Genomic DNA, 22,651 nt, shown 5'->3' with positions numbered 1-22,651 from the left:
CAAAGAAGAACATTATTCGCAGTACCACATGTATTACAACTATTACTGTGCTGTGAAAGTGAAAATATTTGTTCATATGATGTGTATTTCTGGCTGTTAACTGAGCTTAATAAACAAAGAACTGTACCATTTTGTGTGTGTGTGTAGGATAGCGGTGTTCTCTATTACTGTACTTCATGATGAGAGGATAGTAGTGGTGGCAGAGCAGAGACCAGATTCCACTGAAGAGGAAAGCTTTCAGTGGATGAGCAGAGTACTACAGGTACACACACACACACACAAACGCACAGCTTTCAGGTAATGAATATTGAGATTGGGTATTACATACACACCAGTGGCACAGCCAGAATTTAATTTTAGATGGGACTGTTGGCAAGTTAGGGGCCAAGCTAGCGAAAATTAAGGCGTAGAGACATCGCTATAGTGATTCATTGTAGCTATATTAGAAAATTACCCACTCATTACCGTAATCATAGGAAACTGAATATTAACACACAATTGCTTACCTTGCATTTAACTGGCTAAAGTTAACAAATGACAGCATACCACAGCAGGTAAACTAATTAATCAGAGTGCTACCTTTTGCAGCACTCAGTCTAGCTGTCTTGGGCTAATGATTGAAGGACTGTGTCATCTTTTTGAAGACTTGTTTTATTTTAAAGTGTGTGTAGCACCGCATGTGCTACCCCGGGCTCAAGGAGGACGCTGGAGGCAGGGTTTAGGGTTGCAGCAGCCATCTCTTTAATTACTCAAATAAAACACCAAACAGACAAAACCAAACAATACAAAGAACCTAAGCTGGCCACTCTTCAGTGGCTTCTGTCCCTTTATCCTCAACAAGGAGCTTTCCAGCTCCTCAGTCTCTTGTTGCTGCGCTCTCTCTCTCTCTGTTCCCTCTCAGCTCTTTTAAAAGGCGCTCACGCTGCCCGCCAGATCAGCATCAGCTGGCTCTCATTAAGGCAGCGCGAGCACCTGAGCCGAGAGGGAACGAGAGCTCGCTGCTCCGCCTCCTCGTCACCGCCCCCAGCTGGCGGCTCAGCCGCCCGGGTCGAAGGTGAGGTGTAGTGGCGCGGCCTCGCTGCGTAACAGGGGGCGGGGCCCAGGCGGCGGAGCTCGGGACTCGCTCCTTCCCCTGGTGCCTCTCGTTACCGGCACCGTCGTCGTCTTCCTCCTCCCGCCGTCACTCGCGCCACTCTGAAGAGCTCGGGCTTTTCGCTCCGCCCCCTCCACACTCGCGGCTCTCTTCCTGCCGCCCTGGCCGAGGTTCGTCGCCGCTGGGTGTTCGGGCCCCGCCTTCCTGCCGACTCTCGCGGCCGTCATCGTCGGGGCCCGGGGGGGCGGGCGCATGCCACAGTGTGGATATCTGTTTTCTTTACGATGGTCAAGTGTTACTACTTGCTGACTAGGTAAGTACCCTATAGGAGCTAATACAGCTCAGCTAAATGGAGCTGTGGAGCAACCTAATGCCCATTTGGTGTTGAAAAGGAAGTTTTGATGATCACATGAGAGCTTTGTCAGTATCTTTTATTCAAGTCATGATAATGCAAGAAAGCAGCACTTATGCACTTGACAACCTTACATTTTGTGTTTTTTTTTATTGGCCTCAATCAGAAATCTGAGGTAGCGATGCACCTGATGCATATAAACATTCACACAGTGTATATATGTCATATATTCATAATGCATGTAATTTCTTGTTCGTAACATTCGAAAATGTTTTTACTCTGTCATACATTATTATTATTGTTGTGTGTGTGTGTGTGGGTGGGTGTTTGTTTGTAGGCTATAGATGGTATCCATCAGGTTGGTGTGTACTGCCTGGCACTGGTCCCCTCCAACACTCTGCCAAAAACCCCTCTCGGGGGCATCCATCTGTCTGAGACAAAGCAGCTCTTCCAGGAAGGGGCGCTGCATCCTTGTAATGTGCTCATGTGCCCCCACTCCTGTGTCACCAACCTGCCTAAACCCCGACAGAAACAACCCGGTACACAGTGTGTGTGCATTTATGTGTGTCTGTGTGTGCTGTAGAGTCTGCTTCTACATCATTTTGTAATGTGTGAAACATGCTCTTCAATTCATTTAACATGAAAATGGTTCAGTGGTTCAGTGGAATGCTCTGTATAAACTGGAAGAAGAATATTGTTATGTGTTTCTGCGTGTTATAGAGGTTGGCCCTGCCTCTGTGATGGTGGGGAACCTAGTGGCAGGAAAGCGGATGGCACAGGCCTGTGGCCGAGACCTGAGCCAAGGGGAGGACAACGACCAGGTACGTGTGTGTGTCTTTTAGGATGAATCAGTGAAAGATGTTTTATTCTGAGTGTCATCTTTTACTTTCTGTTTCCTCTGTGATCCAGTTCCTCTTCCTGTCTGAGGTGTTGCAGTGGCGAGCTCAAACTACACCTGACCACATACTGTACACGCTCATCAACTCAAGGGTATTACACAAAACATAATACACAGCATGGGAAAACACCACAACCAGCTGTTTCTAATAAGGATGTGCATAGGTACATATGTGATAAGTTAACCGTTCGAGGTACCAGTATCCAAATACTGAAATACATATATATATGGGTATAATACAGATTTTATCTCTGTAAAGTGTTTTGCTCATATTTGTGAGTACATATGTGCATCATTTTACACTGTGCTGCTATAAAACACAAGCATATTAACTTCAGTGTGTTACCAAAGATATGGCTGTGCCACAGCTGTGAACAACTCAAGTTGATATTAGCTCGGTCTAGAAAAAGTATAAATATATTTCATGTCAACAAAAAAATTTGTCCACTGAGGTAAAAGACTTAGTGTTGATGGCAAGTCCTCATTAGCGCTCAGCGTTGTACCTGTTGGTGGTAGTCGTAGCCCATTATGTCATCTGAAGAGGCAGTCACCATTAATGATCCGGCATGAAAACCTTTTTCTTTTTTTGAATAATAATCAACTTTCAAATGCATTCTTCTGCACGCGGCTAAATTGTTATGCCGTTGTTGCTTGCTAGCACCACGCCATAACCTAAAAAAGCAAGTCTGCTACATGTCCACGTAAACTTTTTTATTTTTTTTATTTTTATTTTTTTCCTTCCTCACAGTTAACCAAATATCCATTCATTGACTCTGATGGATACTTGAATATCAAAATCAGTCAGAATGCACATCCCTAGTTTCTTCACTTACATGTTTTTAATGATTATGATGTAATCAGTGTCATAAGTGTGTCTGAGTCTGTTTGTGTGTGTGTGTGTGTGTGTTTTAGGGGGCAGTAGGGAGTTCTCTAACATGTTTTCAGCTCCATAAAAGAGCAGAGAAGATCGCGGCCCTGCTGTTTGAGAGAGGGCAGCTGCGAGACGGAGATCATGTAGCATTAGTGTATCCACCAGGTAACTTTACATTCTGCTCATAGATTTTAATTTTTCACAGTATTTGTCCATAAGAAAAAACAAAAAGTAGAGGTCTATACATCTTTGAACAAATCCAGGAGCCCAGTGAGATAAGAGCAATTATGTGTACACACACTAAGGGGTTGAAGTTTATTATAGTTCATCCATGTTTCTGCTAAGTCAGTTTTTGGGGGTTATTAAGTGTTTTGTCATTTCATTTTTGGTCATGCAAAAAGCAGAGATGTTGTATTAAAGTCACATTTTGTGTATCTGTGTTTATGTTTGTGTGTTCTACAGGTTTAGATCTCATTGCGGCATTTTATGGTTGTTTGTATGCTGGCTGTATCCCCATCACAGTTAGGCCACCTCATCCCCAAAACATCTCAACCACTTTGCCAACTGTTAAAATGATTGTAGAGGTAAGCACAATGCACTTATACAGACATGCATACATGTGGATGGATATATTATTATATGCATCTATCAGTAGGAGAGCATCTGAAGAGCATTTAGAACAAAGCGTGGTGGGTAATATAAAATATGTATGCAAATGTATAGTGTATATGCTGGTGAACGAAGTTTTTAGAGGAAAAGAATATATTCCTTTAGATCACGTTCCAATCCGGATCGGAGTCATCTGTGGCTAAGTCAAGGCATATTTTAGGTATACTAAACCTGTGGGGAGTATGAAAAATGTATGAGAATTGTTATAAATTGTAGATACTATACCCAGGGATGTGGATGTAACTTGGGAAAACGTAAAGTTTTTTTTGCTCACAGGTTTTTTAAATTTATTTTGGTTGCTTTCCTCATTGATTTATTTCTTTTTTACTGTTGTTTATTTTACATTTTTTAATCATTTTATCATTTTTTTGTATTGTTTATTGTTTTCTACTTCCATCTTTTTTATTCTTACCTACTGAGTGGTATTTAATTATTTTAATTTATTTACTTTTTTCAAGAAGATTTTTTTTATATTTATGTTCTGTTTTAATAAAAATAATGTATATATTATTATAAATTTATATATATAATTTTACTACAACCCTGTTTCCAAAAAAGTTGGGATGTTTTTGGGACAGTTGGGAAAATAATTTATACCCTATATTTAATTGAAAATTTTATTTGAAAAATATATGCTCGTTTTGAAATTGATGCCAGCAACACCTATCAAAAAAGTTGGGACAGTCTTTACCACTGTGTTGCATAACCACTTTTAACAACACTCTGTACGCGTTTGGGAACTGACCAATTGCTGTAGTTTTGAAAATGAAATGTTTTACTTTTCTTGCTTGATACAGGATTTCAGCTGCTCAGCAGCTCATAATTTTCATTTCATAATGCGCCAAATGTTTTCAGTGGGTGACAGGCAGGCTGGTTTAGCACCTGGACTCTTTTACTATGGAGCCAACCTGTATATATCATTGAGCAGTAGTTGTGCCTTCACGGATGTGCAAGTCACCCATGCCATGTGCATTAATGCACCCTCATGCAATCACTTATGCTGGGTTTTGAACTGTGTGCTGATAACAAACCAGATGGTCCAGATGGTCAAATTTTGATTCGTCAGGCCACAGGACCACCACGTCAGGTCCACTTCACCTCAGTTCATCTTAAATGAGCTTGGGCCCAGAAAAGTTAAGGTTAAGGTTATGCATTAACATCCCTAATGACCGTTAATCCACACATGCACACACTTAAACAATTGTATTTGTTTACAGGTGAGTCGCTCAGCCTGTGTTATGACCACCCAGGCGATCTGTAAGCTCCTGAGGTCTAAAGAGGCATCAGCCGCTGTGGACTTACGGTCATGGCCACCTGTCCTTGACACAGGTAAAGTTTGGGTGTGTATGTGTGAGAGATAAAGTTAATATAGTGCTAATGTTGCGTGTAAATAGACTACCATGACCATTTTTTGCTTTTATCCAAATGTCGTTGTATGCATTGAGCACTGAGTGTGAATGTATTCTCTTTGTGCCTGTTTGTGTGTGTTTAAGATGACCTACCGAAGAGACGGTCTCCGCTACTGTATAAGCCATCTGACCCAGAGTCTCTGGCATACTTGGACTTTAGTGTGTCCACCACGGGCATGCTTGCTGGGGTGAAGGTACTCATTTGCACATTCACTCGATTGAAATTACATGCTCTCAGGTACATACACTCTGGGATGATGGTAGTTTTAGGGAAACAAGGACACACGGTCACTGATGTGCCACTAAGTAGAAAAAATAGGCAAAGTGCCTACTTTGTAGAGAATCTTCAGCCTGCTAAACACGAGTGGGTGAGTTACAAGCCAGGTCCATATGATACTTTACATCTAAAAAATTATATGCAGTGTAATTAGTAAGTAATTGGACATATTAAACAGACTGTGTAAGAGTAACAGCCCTGTTTATATGTAGCTCTCCCATTTAAGGGGACCAAAAGTAATTTCCAAAAATCCAGCTTCTGTGAACTATGGTGACATTAATATTTATTGCTGCCAGTGGAACCTCAGTTGTCTTTACTGATGATGTATACTGCGGCATAATGATTGCTGGAGTATACGGAAGAAATAGCGATACCAAAAATCCTTAATGGACAGTACTTCAGCATTTGGTTGTGGGCTGCAGATGTCAAACAATCATGCAACAAGATAGCAAATTATGATGGCCTAAAATGAAGGAACTATGTACACAACAGTAGAAACAGCTGTTTGATATATGTTAAAGCAGACTTTCTTCAGAACCTTCGCAGCATTCCTTATAGTCAATGTTTTATTTCCAATCCAGTGAGCTGAATGTGCCGAAAAACTGGCACTGTTCACTTACTTTCAGAGTGCACTGTTCTTTACTGTAGCTAATTTATCATTGCATCATTTCCTGGAGAAGTTTATGACCATTTTGATGTTTCATTTTTCTCTCTCTCTGTCATATGTAGATGTCTCACAGTGCTACCAGTGCATTGTGTCGTTCTATAAAGTTGCAGTGTGAGCTCTATCCGTCTCGTGAGGTGGCCGTATGTTTGGACCCGTATTGTGGACTGGGCTTTGTTGTGTGGTGCCTCTGCAGGTACAGAACAGCTTGGTATTCCAGAGAATTTCTAAAATCTCTTAGTATACATACTCTATCTGCCCTAGCGCAATCCTAGTATAAAAGAAGTGAAAAATCTATTGCTGTCTTGTGACAGGAATTTTTTGATGTTTCTGATATCATTGGCCCCCCCATAAAATACTATTTAAAACAAGCTGTATTCACTGATCAGACCTAGAACTGTCTGAGCATGGCCTAATATTCTAATGAGCAGGCTTGATTGAACTGTGTATGCATGTTTTAGTGAGTATGTATAAATATATAAAATATGTTTCTGTGTGTGTAGTGTGTACGCAGGGCACCAGTCCGTACTGATCCCGCCAGCAGAGCTGGAGGTAAACCCAGCCCTGTGGCTGCTGTCTGTCAGCCAGTTTAAAGTGAGAGACACATTCTGCTCCTACTCCGTCATGGAGCTGTGTACCAAAACACTCGGCACTCTCACTGACTCGCTCAAGGTGAGTTTATACACAAACAATCCCTGACATGTGCAAGGCATGCTTTTATATGCACATGCACACATGAATAATCCTGTTTAAAATTTTTGTTGCTTTACATACAATAATATTTTAATTTAAAATATCAGTTAACAGACACTAAAAGATATTTTTTAAATGTTAATGTACTTTGTGTTTTATAATAAAAGTTATGCTGTAATTATCTATTTACATAGATTTTTTTTGTCAAGTTATCTGCACCAATATTTGACCACCACTTTTGAAACATGAAATATTTTGAATATTAATTATATCATAATTTCATTCTTGATGTTATACAGCTTTCTTAGTCATTTTCGAATCACCTCTAGCTTGGATCTACACATCTAAAATTTCTTTACATTTTTTACAGCTTGCCAGCTTTCTACTAATAATTTAGAACCTATGGACATTGAATGTGATTATTGCATTCAGCAATAATTTTGTGCATTTATATGGAACTAAATTGGTTTAATATGTGTGTATGTGCTGTGTCTCAGGCACGGGGACTGGATTTATCACGTGTGAGGACATGTGTGGTTGTGGCAGAGGAGAGGCCGCGGATCTCTCTCACTCAGTCCTTCTCCAAACTCTTTAAAGATGTGGGGCTGCACCCCCGCGCTGTCAGTACTGCATTCGGCTGCAGGATTAACCTCGCTGTGTGTCTGCAGGTCAGCTCTCGCTGTCAACACACACAGACTAGTGATGTTATGACTGCATGTTTTGCGAAAGTATGTATGTGGGAGTGTAAGTTTGTGTTTGTGGGTGTGAGTAACCAAGATTCAGGAAGAACTTCAATATTCATTGATTAAGTATATAGTGGAGCAAAATAATATTCCTCCAGGGTCTCGGTGTAACTTAAGGGACAGTAAGGCCCAATATGTAAATATTGCCAATATAAATATATATTTGTATTTTACATTTTAATTTTATACAGTGCTTTTCTGACTAATATGGTTGTCAGGTCACTCATTTCATAACTGAAATAAACAGCAGAAACTCACAGTCAAGGTTAATGCTATAGCACTGGTGGTGGAGCTACCCAGACTTCTTTGTGGTTTTGGTTTCTGTAAAATACCTCTTGTTTTTCTTAAATTTGATTAGTTCTCGTCATAAGAAAGGTTTTTGTGCATATCTTAATACATTGTTCTCATTCTAAAGGTTAGGCTTGGATACATTGTGCATGTTCTTGTTATTCTGTGATGATATTTTGTGTTCATATTTACCAGTTCAGTCTGGATTACTGTAACACAGTTAAAGAGGGGACTCGTGATTCATAATGAGTTCACCAGTGACATAACTATGTAAGGTTTTACCCTATCGTCGGGAAATTGCGAATTTGATTCCTACTGGTCAAATTAGATAATTATCAGCGTTAATTGTCATAATTATGCCGTTGAGAATTCTGGGGCTGAGACCAAAAAGTTTCGTAATGCCAGAAGTTTGACAATGAATATCTCTTTCTCAAAAACTCAAAAACACTTTCCTAAATGGTATTGACAAAAATATGTCAAAAGAACTCAGGAGTAAGATAAATGTAATCAGTATTTTTGCATGCAGATAGTTGGGAGGATTCCTTTAAAAGTATATTCCATTACAGATTACATATAAACATTACCAGCAGTGAAGAATAACATAGTGCCTGTGATGGATAGCCCATTACAACCAGCTGCATAACAATATATTCTATAAGAAACCTAAGGAAGCGTTCTTCAGTGGTAAATGTGAAGAGTCCAGAGAAAGAGTGTCATGTAATAAAGTGGCTAGTGAGAGGTGGACAGTGTTGATTGGATTGATTAGATGATGTCGTCTCTCTCCTTGTAGGGCACCTCTGGACCTGACCCTACTACAGTCTATGTGGACATGAGAGCTCTCAGACATGACAGGTACTGCACATGTGGAATATCCACATCTACCATCCTGAAATTTTACCACATGAAATACTAGCACTTAAGCAGATTGTTTAAAACTATGTATTTGGGTGTTTTAAAAACATTTACCATAAGTGGAACCAAACACAAATGCAGTAAAAAGTGATATCTTTTCATTAATTAGAAGAAAAGGTTTGATTCCACTTTTCTCCTCAACACCCCCAACTATTTTATAGTTTTGATAAATTCCACCAACAGCACACAGAGGTAATTCAGTAAAGGATTAATGTATTAAATGATAACTGCTATTAATACTGGGCTTCTTGAGGACAGATTTGGACGTGATTAAACAAATACAGTGACGTATAAAATCAGTACTTAGTGTATTAATGAGCAAATAAACAGTTTCTGCCCTGATAAATAGCTATTTAAGTATGATTTTCTCAAGGGCAGAAACATTACTGTATATGCAGACACACGCACTTTAGACAATCTCAGTTTAAAGATGCATTTCTTTGTTCTGTAAGGTGCAGTTATAGTGAGTAATAAGGTATACTTATATATGCATTTTTAGAGTACGGTTGGTGGAAAGAGGGTCTCCGCATAGTCTGCCTCTAATGGAGTCAGGCAAGGTGAGTAGTAATGCGTTAGTAATACCATACCTGTGCATTTTATAAAGAAGTGTTTTAAAGTCATACAGTTTAATAAAACAGGTAAAGACAAACTGTTTTGTTCTCATGTGCAGATATTACCGGGTGTCCGCATCATCATTGCCAACCCAGAGACAAAGGGACCAATTGGAGATTCTCACCTAGGAGAGGTTAGAGCAATGTAGCCTTACTCTGCAAACACTGATGACCAATTTGAATGTAGTAAATCTGTATGTGTGAGGACTTTGTGTAGGTAAAATGTATGTGTGTGTCTGTGCTGCAGATTTGGGTGCACAGCAGTCAGAATGCGAGCGGGTATTTCTCCGTATTTGGAGAAGAGAATGTTCGCTCAGATCATTTCAGCGCCAGACTGAGTTTTGGTGACACACAAACCATCTGGGCCAGAACTGGCTACCTCGGGTTTCTTCGCAGGACAGAACTCACAGACGCCAGTGGAGGTGCGTACATGTGGTGCAGCATGTTGTTGGTGATATACTTATTCCATATTAGTGCATATGTGTTAATGCATGTGTCTGAAGTTGGCTCTGTTGGTTTAGATTCGATGAGGACTGTGTGTGCATATTTGTATATATTTGTGTAAGTCACTGACCTCACAGTGATTCAGTTCAAATATATTTCTTTAGGAAACAAGTCAGTACATCACAAAATCTATACCACAGTTCAACTTAATGTTGATAAGTCAATTAATGCGAGCTTGAGTCGAGTCCCAAATCTCTGAGTGTGAGTCGAGTCTGAAGTCTTTAGTAGAGAATTTTATTATGGTCTCATTATAAGCTGCTGTCATTGCATTGTACAAAAGTAAACCTCTATTTAAGACCTGCCAGGTTTGACACGGCTTCAAAAAAAGAGCCTTTTCTTGTAGAAGAACCATCAGTCTGAAGGATAGAACTGAAGCGCTTCATTCAGTAAATGCAAGGTTTAAAAGAAAGAGGTAAAACAACATGAAATGGTTGGTTAGTCTGTAGTTTGTATAGCAACTGTGCTCACTAGCTAGTGTAATGCATACATTTTAAAGGAATTTGATTTTTAAAAGGAACTTTCTTAAACTTCAGCTAGATTATCTGACAGCTTCACCTAAATTTTTCAGTTTCTATTTATTTTGTCTCTTTCCTTTAAACACAGCTTTTACCGCTGTCAGTATTCATTCTGTCCATCAAACTGAAGGTTTTTCTATAATAATACATTATACTTATATAGCGCTTTTCAAGAACTCAAAGACGCTTACAGGTTTTTGAAATACAGAACAGTAAAGACAAACATGAGAACATGAAGCACAGTCATAACATCACAAGCAAAACATAGCAGGACTTGGCAAAGGGCTGGTTTAGGATTGAGAACAGTTATAAGCAATAGAAAAGAGAGAAGTTTTAAGTTTAGATTTAAAAGTGGAGACAGTGTTGCCCTGTTGAATATGTGAGGGAAGAGAGTTCCAGAGTCCGGGAGCCAGCCTAGAGAAAGCACAATCTCCGTACCCATGTAGTTTGGAAGGTGGGACAGTGAATAAACCAGCAGAGGAAGACCTGAGAGTGCGAGTTGGTTTGTAGGGAATAAGTAGATCAGAGAGGTAAGAATGAGCAAGGTTATGTAGAGCTTTGTATGTGAGGAGAAGAATTTTGAATTGTATGCAGTATTTTACAGGAAGCCAGTGGAGATGTTGCAGGATGGGTGTAATATGCTGATGTGCATGGGTGCGGGTGAGAAGGCGAGCAGCAGAGTTCTGTACGATCTGGAGTTTGCATAAATGGGAGGAGTTAATACCAGCAAAGTAGAGAGTTACAGTAGTCCAGGCGACTAGAAATGAATGCATGCATAAGGGTTTCTGCAGCAGACTGAGAGAGTGACGATCGAATTTTTTCAATGTTACGAAGATGGAAAAAAGAGGTTTTAACTACAGAGTTGATGTGTGCACTGAATGAGAGAGTTGAGTCAAAGAGAACGCCCAGATTTCGTACCAGAGGGGAAGGGGACAGAGTTACATTGTCAATGGAAAGAGAGAAAGGAGAGTTGATTTGGATCCTATAAGAATAAGTTCTGTTTTGTCACTATTTAACATGAGAAAGTTGTGCTTCATCCATGTTTTAATTTCTGTTATGCAGTTTTCAAGCTGGGTGAGGGGTGGATTTTTAATAGATTGAGTGCTAATGTAAATCTGTGTGTCATCCGCATAACAGTGAAAGTTCAGCTTGAAACTACGTATTATGTGGCCAAGAGGAAGCATGTACACGATAAACAAAAGAGGTCCAAGGACTGAGCCTTGAGGGACCCCCTGAGTAACCACAGACGTGTGAGAAGTATGGCCACTGAGGGTGACAAACTGTTTTCTGTCAGTCAGATATGACTTAAACCACTCCAGGACAGTGCCCCTAATGCCCAGATCATGCAGCCTTGATAGGAGGATTGAGTGGCTCACCGTATCAAAGGCTGCACTCAAGTCAAGTAGTAGAAGGATGCTAAGGGCACCAGTATCGGCAGACACCAGGAGGTCATTAGTGACCTTTATTAAGGCAGTTTCTGTGCTATGAGAGGGACGAAATCCGGACTGGAATGGTTCAAAGAGGCAGTTAGCTGATATGTAATACTGAAGTTGGCTAGCCACAGTTCGTTCAAGTACTTTGGACAGGAAAGGGAGGTTAGAAATGGGGCGGTAATTACTGAGTTCTAGTGGATCAAGGCCAGGTTTTTTAATTATGGGTGTGATGGCAGCAATCTTGTAAGCAGAGGGTACCTGTCCATAGAGAAGCGAGTTATTGACAAGAATTGTGAGATGAGGGACCAGCGCGGAAAGACAAGCTTTAGTTAAGGTTGTTGGAAGGGGATCAAGAGAACAAGTTGTAGTTTTAGAAGTAGTTATGGTGTTTATAATGGAAGAAGAATCAACAGTGTTAAAGGTAGAGAGATTAGAGGAGGGGGGCTGGGGCTTATAGAATGGACAGTCAGGGAGGAAAGGGAAGAGGTATTATTAGTAGGGGATAGCAGAATAGATATAATGAAAGACTTGTTATTTGAAGCCGTATTGAACCATGACCATGGCAAAACGTACAGGCTGAAAGTCACACATGTAAGGTTAGAAACTAAATGTTTTGATCATTTACTGCATTTAGGTTTGTGGACCAAATGAAACCCATTTTGTTCATGTTTTGTCTCAGGCTACGTTTTACGAGTCTGTAGTCTCAAATATGAGTCGAGGCATGAGTCATGTAAGGGCAAATCAGTAGAGTCGTGTCAAATATTTAACCACATTTTTAAAAATACAAAGAATATTCAAATGGAGCAGGACTGGAGGAACAATTTACACAGTAATGTAATATAGACAATAAAAACAATACACCCGACTTTTATTTTCCGGCACATTTATTTTCAAGAAGTGACATTTTTCAGTAAACTATACCTGTATTATTATGTTTTATTTAAGCACATACATTCATAACTTTTGTATGCAAAATTTTTAACACAATGCATGCATCAATGTGTAATGATGTATGCTATTTCTCAGAGAGGCATGATGCTCTGTATGTGGTGGGAGCACTGGATGAGGCAATGGAGCTGAGAGGGATGCGGTATCATCCCATTGACATTGAAACATCCATCATCAGAACACACAAGAGCATTACAGAGTGGTGAGTGCACACACATACATACATACATACATACATACATATATGCATAAGCAAATATATTTGTACACACAGAAATGCAAATTACAGAGTACACATTAGGATAAACATCACAGTTACTCGGTTAAACTAGATAAAAATGTATACATTCAAACTTACTTAATGCAAACTTGTGGACACCTGTTTATATGCATTTTCGCCACACTGTTCCAAATACACCACCCAAGTACACCTCGTTTCTGCACTCACTGTCCATTTTATCAGGGTCACTTACCATATAGGTCCACTTTGTAGTTCTACGGCTACAGACTGTAGTCCGTTTGTGTCTCCGCATACTTCTTTGGCCCCCTTTCACCTAGTCCTTCAGTGATCAGGTCCACCACAGAGCAGGTATTATTTGGGTGGTGGATCATTCTCAGCACTGCAGTGACACTGACGTGGTTGTGTTGTGTGTTAATGTGTGTTGTGCTGGTACGAGTGGATCAGACACAGCAGTGCAGCTGGAGTTTTTAAACACCTCAGTGTCACTGCTGCACTGGGAATAGTCCACCTACCAAAAAATATTTAGCCAAAAGTGTCCTGTGGTCAGCGTCCTATGAGCACTGATGAAAGACCAGAGGATGAACAACGCAAACTGTGCAGGAACAGTTAGGACAAGGACAAGCTATCGTCTCTGACTTTACAGATAGAAAGTGAAAATGTCAGTCTCGTGGAAGTATTTCACGGTTTCTATGAAGGACGCATACTGTACATTCTGTAACAAACAAATATTAGAAACTCTTTTTATTTATTGGCAGTTTTGTCCTATTAAAAAGATCAATTTTATCAAAAAAAAGTGTTTTTCTTCATTACCGTGGGGTTTTTGGTTTAGTGTTTTGGTCAAGTGTGTCCTATATAACAGTTTCAGTTTAAAATAACATTATAACATCAATAAAAATAACATTAATGCATTAACTTTGTCAATGTGTTCACTTAACCATTTCCAAACACCTTTTGGCATCCCCGTATTAATTGTTGTTGTCCTGTAAATGCCTAGTTTGCCTAATCAGTCTATCATGAAAGTAAATCAGGAGTGCTAGTGATGGAATTGAACAAGTCCATGCAATGGCTGGGGGCATTGAGGAGAAGTCCATAAACAAATCTTTTCTCTTCTGGGTTGCTCAAGATATTTTAAGTACTTTTTTTGAAGTTTTTATTATATTAACAGTAAAGAATATATTCTGTTATATAGTATTTTTACTGGTGGGAACACACTTACTGCCCAGACAAATGTTTTTAAACAGTTTGCTTTGGTCCAAAAGACTATTGCACAGTACTCAATGTGTGTGTGTCTGTGTATATATATAATTATTATTATTATTTTAAAGGCTTCCTGGTTCATTTTTTCCAGTGAATTATTTTGTAATATTTAAAAGCCTATGCATGATTTAAAAGTATAATTACTCAATTAATATTCAAAGTAATCAATATATTACACCATTTGTACTATGATCCGTAATGACAGTCCTAGTAGACATGCATGCTTTTTACAGACTTGGAGTGAACAGTTGTGTTTGTTTTATATCCATGTACGTTGGTGTTAATGCATGTATATGTATGTTTCTCTCTCTCTCTCTCCCGCTCTCTCTCTGTCTCTAAGCGCTGTGTTCACCTGGACTAAACTCTTGGTGGTGGTGGTCGAGCTGGACGGTTCAGAGCAGGAGGCCTTGGACCTGGTTCCCATGGTAACCAACGTGGTTCTGGAGGAGCACTACCTCATCGTGGGCGTCGTGGTCATCGTGGATACGGGCGTGATCCCCATCAACTCGCGTGGAGAGAAGCAGCGCATGCACCTGAGAGATGGTTTCCTCGCCGACCAGCTTGATCCCATCTACGTGGCTTACAATATGTAGAAAAGACACTCAAACAGACACACCCTGATCTGAGTGCATATACATAGCTTACAAAATATAGAAACACACACTAAAGCCCATCTGTAGAGACCCACTCGCACAAACATGCACTTTCTCAAACACATTTGCACACACTTCATGTTGAACTACATTTAAATTGTTTTCAAAACGTAGAAACTCAAGCACACACTTTTACATTTGCAAGCTAAGAGCACTAACCCATAGAACACAGAACAAGACTATGAACTGCAGACCTGTATCCTTACACATAAACACACACACTGGCAACAAGTGTGTGTTGGCTGATCAAAGGCTTTTACCTCGCTTGCAGATGTGTGGCAGATATGGCGTTTATCATGCCAGAACAAAATTAAGTTTTATTTTTATTAGAGATGGCACAAGCTATTTTTAATTGAATCACCTAATGATGTCTGTCATGCTTAAACTGCTGACAAAGCCACAAAAGTTTCTTTAAGCAATTCTGTAGAAGAACCAGTATTCGTTCCGTGAAGTAACTTGTTTGTAAGAGATTTTTTTTTAATTCAAAGAATGACATAACGACATGCTGCAAAGGTTCTTTGCCAATTTAAAGGTTTTTCATAGAACCAACATTATGTGGGAGGTTCTTTAAACTTTAAAATGGTCCTTCACACTCACACATCTCATTTATAAAAATGGTTCTCCAAAAAAAATATTCATTCAAAAGTTCTGTATGAAACCAAAAGTGGTTTAAACCCATTTTGGCACTTTAATTTTTAATAGTATATTTCAGGCTAGATTTGTTGAATTAGATCAAATTCATTATTTTTCCCTCTAAAACGCCATCCAGCATTTTCTGCTGATATTGAAACCCGGTACTGAAAGTGTCATCTTTGTTTTCCCATACTGATATCAATTTTGAAACCATGAGTATCAGCTGACACCAATATTTCTCCTTTTTAAAGCTAATAATCTTTGAAACAAGCTACTCAAACATGGTACTACCCCACAGGATGAAATACATAATCAACAGCATGCCATCACACAAGGTGATTGTGCTATTTGAGGCTAGAATTCAGGATTGACTGGATTTATTTTATTTTTCTCTCTAATATCCGATCCGGCGTTTTCTGCTGATATCAGCCTGGGACCCAGACTAATCAGTACCAGTATGCCATCACTAGTGCCATCTCTAGTTTTAGTGCATAGAGTCAAAACAGGATTTCTGTTTCTCATCAAAGCAAAACATGAAAAGATTGTTTCACTTGAATCATTTATGGAGTAAAACCAACACAGACAACACAATTTTATTTTTTTTTGATCATCAGCCAACATGCTAACTAGCCAACAAGACAAATTTATACTTCTTTGCTGGACATTATCTAGACATTACCCCTTCGATCAGATAAGTCACTATACACAATTTTACAGTAGATTTAACACGTAAGGATACACTCCCACACTCATAAACACGCACACATATGTGGACTATGGTGCATGTGTATATAATGGACTCAGAGACTACCATATCTTAAACTTTATTTGATGTTTGTGCGTTTTTGTTCCTGTGTATTTCACTGTTCAATGTTTTGCTAGTGTTGCTTATTTTTTTTTAGTCTACAATATTTTCAAGTCAGGGAATTTTATAAGATGTTAAGATATATACTGTGTCAATCTTTGCTAATTTTCTTTAATAGTTTTGTCTCTTTTTTTAATACATGGTGTCACAAAAGTAGCTGTTTTATACAAGGACATATCCAACCAAACATGTTAGTTACTTATTTTTCTTAGTAGCGATTAGTGGAGGAGTTGATCCATTTACCAGCCTTTTATTTTCTTCTTCAGCAGCATAAATACCATAATCTGTGACCATTAACTCTTTGCAGTCCATTGAATTAAATTATTTTAAATGTAATTATTAATTGTATTTTCTTTCTTTTAGGATTTTAACTTTGTCTAATATATTTTAAAGACCGTTCTGTCATCTTGTGTGAATAGTATCATATAAGGAGCAGATATATAGTTGTGTATAATGTACAGCTTGTGTTCATAAAGATCACTTAAAGTAGCGCTTCCTCTCTGTTACAATACATTGCTGGGCCGGAAAATGAGACTCTGCGAGGAGGAGTAATGATGGACAGATGAACTGATGAAAAAGGGGACTACTAAAAGGCAGAGAGAGGCAGAGTGCACAGTGGGTGTAAATCCTGTTTATTTTTTATTTTTACGTGCTTTGAATCATAAATTTCCTGCAGGCCTGTGAGCACTTCTGCAGGAGGTTCTGTCACTATGGCAACATCTAATAGAAAATGTCTTTTAAAATATTAATAAAATATTTTCTGTTATTCTTGCCAGTAAAAAAAAAAAAGAATAAACCTGGTGGGCTTCTTTTGGACATGTGGGGGGAAATCCATTTCTTCACAATGATGGTGTTACCTAAATTTCTTTAGCAGAAATTTCTTCTTTTGCTGTTATTTATGAAAATGCATGAATTTCAGGTATAAAGTCTCTGCATCTGATGTTCTTAGTTTAAGCAAGTCTACACTCACTGCTTACTTTATTAAGTTCACTTACTTTGCATCTACATTAATTGTTCATTTCATCAGCTCCACATAGATGCACTTTGTAGTGCTACACTTACAGACTGTAGTCCATCTGTTTCTCTGCATAATTTGTTAGCCTTTCGTTACTTCATCCATCAATGGTCAGGACCAGAGTTGGGCGAAATACTTAAATTTAGTGATGGCTGAATACTGAATACACTGTCCAAATGTATTGAGTAGCATATTCTATCACAATAAATAAAAAGTAACATATTCAGAATACAATTAGAGCCCATCTTGATTAGGCAGGTTTTTTTTTCTTTCTTTTTTCTTTTTTAATTCACACTGTTCCTTGCTGTCACTTGGTTGGCCCCTTTCTTCATGTAACTGTTCTGTTAATATGTTTAATGAAAAAAATTGCTTATGATTTAAATGTTACCGAATGTTTTTTTTTTTCATACATTTTTTGTTTTTCATCGTCTGCTTCAGTCCACTCCTACTCCTACAATTTCCCAAGCAGGAGTCCACTACAACACTGATGCTAAACTAATCACTCACAGACATGCCTGCTACTAAGGAAATTATTAGTTTCATCATCCCTCAATGCAATAATGCAAAAATTAATAACTGCCTCACCACAATGATTTATCAGTCTATTTAGGCTTTAGCAGAAACTGCAGTGTTTGTAAAGAGGCCATTAAGTGGGTTCCTCTTGAAAGTTCATCAACGGGCATGTTTTCCACTCCACATGCTGTGTTTAAAATGGTTAATAAGGTAACATTGATGGTGTTTCTTTTAAAAATGTTATACACACACACACACACACACACCCACACCCACCTACCTTCGTGGTCCACCTTGTAGATCTAAAATCAGAGATGATGCCTCATTTGTTGACGCACAGTTTGAATTGGTCACCTCTAGTCCTTCATCAGTGATCAGTTTCTTGCCACAGAATGCAGGACGGTTTTTGTTCGGTGGACTATTCTCACTCCAGCAGTGACACTGAGTTGTTTAAAAAAATGTCTGATCCACTCTGTGCAGCACAAACACACGTTAACCTACCGCTATCATGTCAGTGCCGCTACAGTGCTGAGAATGATTCACTATCCACGTAATGTTGGTTCAGTGGTGGTCCTGTGGGGGTCCTAGCCACTGATGAATGGGGCCAAGAAAGACTTAGAAATTATGCAGAGATAATACATTCTGTAACTGTAGATATACAAAGTGATCCTCTATGCTAGGTGCACTTGATAAAGTGGACAATGTGTGTAGATACAAGGTGGGTAATAAAATGGGTAGTGATTGGTTAAGATAGTCTGAAGCCAAGCGATCATTTGTTAGGTATAAGCTTACACTACATGTTAACGTCATGAGCCTAATTTCTCCAGTGCAGAACTTAAACCCTTTAGACACCAAAACCACTTTGGTTAATATTGTGTTAGGTTAGGTTAGGGCAGTGTTTCTCAACCCTGGTCCTGGATAATTCAGTGTTTTACTTAAACCCAACACACTCGCTCCAGCTAAGCAGCTACTGAACAAGCCAATCCTCACAATAAAATGTGAAGGACAGGGGGTTCCTCCAAGACCATGGTTGGGAACCTGTGGGATAGGCGTTGTGTGAAAAGTGCTTTAGATCCTCTCCATGTTCCACCTAAAGTCACATCTTAATTGCTCTGGAGAGCAACCCTGCTGTGGTGTAAATGTAAGGCAGGCTTAATCACGTCAGCACCAAGGACAGCAGCCAAGCAGCATCAGTACAGAGAGCAGGAAGGTGGAGGCGGTTTACATAAAGACCTTCAGCACATCGGCTGAAATTCAGGCACATATGACTGATTCAGGGCTGGGTTTAAAGGGCCCATAACATGTCAAACCAAATATACATAGCTTTTTTAAATGGAAGAGTTCAATGTAGTAGAACTACATTTCAAAACATACGGTGCACGCCACTGTCCATAGTAGGGGTGTAACAGTGCACTGACCTTGTGAAATTGCAATACAAAACTGACAATGCGTCATGGAGAATGGACTGTTAATTACAGCATCTAATGCAGTTGCATTGTCTGAATACCAAAGTGTGCAAACAATCAGCACCAATCAACAACTTTTTAATGTCACTAGTAAATTGTGCAACAACAAAATTAGTTATTAGTAAAAAAAAATAGTTATTTTAAAATGTTTGTGTAAAATACAGTGAGAATAACAGTATCGTGATGCAAATTCTGTCTGTGGCCTGAGCGTATTGTTACACCCCCAGTTACGGTTCAAATATTGAAACAAAACTGCAAAACTGCCCTCTTTTAATTCACTGTAAGTATGATGTCATGAATACCTATATCCACCATGTACCGATATCAGAGCCAGATTAAGAGGAGCCTGGCCACTTCCTATTTCCTTTGTTAAACAAAAATATGACTGCAAAACCCCAGAGGGCACCCATGAGCGAGTCCTAAATAAAAGAGGAAGAATTTAGCCAAACAGTTAAAAACAACAGGAAAAATAGTCTAACCACTTGTCCAGGACTTTCTTTTAATTTTTGAAAGCTGAAATGTGTATTGTACCTGCGTGTTTCTTTTTTTTTCTACAGCAAATAGGTTTGGAGCCACAGGATGCTAACATGACTGCTGCTGAGAGCTGATTGGTTGGCGAGCGGAGCAGCTCATTGACCGCTTTTGAATCAAGCACACAACAGAGCAGCCAATCAGAACCGTAGTCATTTACTTCTACCAGTCACCAAAACAGTGGGGAAAACCAGCATGTTTCAAAAGGATAACAAGAGGTTGGAAATGTAAAAATGACTTTTTTTTGTTTTTGGTTGATATAAAATCACATAAATGTCATCAGTAGAAAAAAATACAAGAAAGAGAAAATGATAAATATGGACCTTTCAAAATAAGCATTCATTTACAGTGATTCATTTGTAAATTGTGAATTTCCTGAGGCGCATAAACAAAGTCACTGCAGACAGTACTGTATTTTTAGAATGATTAAATATGATTAACTTAAAACTTAATAGCTAGATCAAATCTGCAACATTATGCTATGTGAATATTTTGATGACCTAAATCTCTTTTATAGTAAAAATAAACTGAGTCTGTACTGGGCTACACTAATGATATGCCCATGCTCGGTAGGACAAATTGTTAGAACACCCACGCAAATTGACCCTTGTTTCACATTTTATGATTTTCCAGTGACACTTTATCAGATATCAGCAGTGTTAAAGTGTGTTGATGTTCTCATTGCTTGGTTTCCTTTTTAGATTTTTATCTGTGTGTCGCTCGGCTGAGACGCTTGAGGCAGTTTAATGTTCAGCCACTAGGTGGTACTGTTGTGCTACAGTTTTATTCCAGAAGGGACGTTTGGTTGAGGTACATGTAAGAGAAAAGTTGGTTTATCAAACCACACTACAGGAGTAATAAGTATAAGTAACAGCAATGGAATTTTCTAACTCGAGGATTTAAGGAGTGTGGAAAACAATGTGTTTCTAGGAGATGATGGAGGGATGAAAGGAAAATAGCATGATTACATAAGGGAGATTTCTAAATATGAAATGTAGCCCATGTTTCCTCCTGATTTAGTAGTTTAAAGTGTAGTAAAATGAGTTACTATTAGATGCTGGAGGGATGAAAGAAAGAATAACAGAGACAGATGGACTACTATCAATATGAATTGCAGTCATGTGCTTTGGATCGACTTCTAAATCACGTTTAATCCGATTTGCTGGATATACATTGAAAGAGTAGTGAAATGTTCACATGGGAAAGAAAGAAAGAAACAAAGAAAGAAAGAAAGAAAGAAGGAATGAATGAAAGGGTTATCAGTTGAATCTTTCTACCAGTTTTATAACAACACTTTACAGTGAAAATTGGGAAAGTACAGATTTTATGGGAAGATGAGGGAATGAACTGTATAAAGTCAGAAAGAGACCACCCTCTATGTATTTTATTATCCAAAGCAGCCAATAAGTATGTAAGTAATTTTTCAGCATCAGGAAGTGATGTAATTACGAAGTGACAAAAGTATGAAAATGTGAATTTCAATAATAACTCCAGTTTTGGAAACCTGTTTTTTCCATATATTTTTCTTTACCTGTCCCCTTCTTTCTGCAAGTGGATCATCTTATACCTCCTCAGAAGTGAAAAAAGAATACTTAATGGCTGTCTTCAGTTAAATTAAAGAAGGGTGGTCTCTGACTTTTGCACAGTACCTGTGCAACCCCACTGCATATGTGTACAATTACAGTCGGTAGCCCTTCTGTTGTCCACCACCTTCTACCTCATTCATCACTGGTCAGCGTAAACAGAAAGGCTACAGTTTCTAACTGTACGCCAGCACAGTGGACCAACAATGTGTGCATAGCAAAGCGGCCAGCAGAGGTAGTATCACTAGAAAACATACAGTTGTATTGTTTGTGTTAGTGATGGCCTTCTTATAGAGGTCAGAGGTTCACAGTTCTGTCCTCAGGAATCCCTAGTCTGTCCACATTTTTGCTCTTTGTCACATCTGTTCCTCACACTGAGCAAATGAGCCAAGTAATAGCCATTCTACAGCTTCTGATTACCTGATCCAGGTGCATTTGGAGATAAGCTAACGTGAACTGTCTCTGGCGTTTCTGAGGACACAACTGTGAACCCGTAAAAGAAGGTCATTAGAAACACAAACAATACACCTATATGTTTTATAGTGATACTGGCCACTTTACTAGAAACCCTTGCCTTGTAGGTCTACATTTGCCATTGTACAGTTAGAAGCCCATCTACGTCCTTGTCCACAAGGACTGGACTAAGAAGCTTAGGTTCATTCTGAGATAAATACACAGGACAAAATCAGGATCTTGATTAATTACAGCTATAAGCAGTGTTGCATAGATCCTACATTCCTTTTTATTTGTTTAAAAATTTTAAGCCAGGGATTTCTGCAGAAACATGGCACAGCTTCATGTATAAGCCAAAATGACAGACAACTCTGGCTACTTAGCCAGCCAGAAATGTGAAAAATGTAAACCTGGATCGCTGGGTTTTCTCTCTGTGATGCTGGTCATGCACTGAAGAAAGTAATACATTAAATTTACTTTCAGTTCAATTACTTTTGGCAATAGCTGTGTTGATATAGAAAAGAACAGGGTTGGTTAGCACAGTGTAAATGTCTGGATCAG

At 38.9% G+C, this 22,651-nt stretch overlaps 1 protein-coding gene across 2 annotated transcripts in view; it reads left to right on the top strand.

Moving 5' to 3' along the window:
- dip2cb (disco-interacting protein 2 homolog Cb) overlaps positions 1 to 15,657 on the top strand; it is a 54,495-nt gene extending 38,838 nt beyond the window's left edge. For both annotated transcript variants that reach the window (XM_036563534.1, XM_036563533.1), the window contains 17 exons: positions 148 to 262; positions 1,783 to 1,984; positions 2,166 to 2,266; positions 2,355 to 2,435; positions 3,256 to 3,379; positions 3,677 to 3,798; positions 5,101 to 5,212; positions 5,377 to 5,486; positions 6,299 to 6,429; positions 6,737 to 6,905; positions 7,424 to 7,594; positions 8,748 to 8,809; positions 9,369 to 9,426; positions 9,540 to 9,614; positions 9,728 to 9,902; positions 12,959 to 13,082; positions 14,719 to 15,657. In XM_036563534.1, the coding sequence (XP_036419427.1) occupies positions 148 to 262; positions 1,783 to 1,984; positions 2,166 to 2,266; positions 2,355 to 2,435; positions 3,256 to 3,379; positions 3,677 to 3,798; positions 5,101 to 5,212; positions 5,377 to 5,486; positions 6,299 to 6,429; positions 6,737 to 6,905; positions 7,424 to 7,594; positions 8,748 to 8,809; positions 9,369 to 9,426; positions 9,540 to 9,614; positions 9,728 to 9,902; positions 12,959 to 13,082; positions 14,719 to 14,971 (2,185 nt within the window). In that variant the 3' untranslated portion in view covers positions 14,972 to 15,657. The remainder of the gene's footprint in view (positions 1 to 147; positions 263 to 1,782; positions 1,985 to 2,165; positions 2,267 to 2,354; positions 2,436 to 3,255; positions 3,380 to 3,676; positions 3,799 to 5,100; positions 5,213 to 5,376; positions 5,487 to 6,298; positions 6,430 to 6,736; positions 6,906 to 7,423; positions 7,595 to 8,747; positions 8,810 to 9,368; positions 9,427 to 9,539; positions 9,615 to 9,727; positions 9,903 to 12,958; positions 13,083 to 14,718) is intronic.
- Positions 15,658 to 22,651: the final 6,994 nt, after the last annotated feature.

Source organism: Colossoma macropomum, unplaced genomic scaffold, assembly GCF_904425465.1.
Source record: "Colossoma macropomum unplaced genomic scaffold, Colossoma_macropomum, whole genome shotgun sequence".
Classification (NCBI taxonomy): domain Eukaryota; kingdom Metazoa; phylum Chordata; class Actinopteri; order Characiformes; family Serrasalmidae; genus Colossoma; species Colossoma macropomum.
Note: the sequence above shows the minus strand (reverse complement) of the source record. Positions and strands in the feature narration are given on the sequence as shown.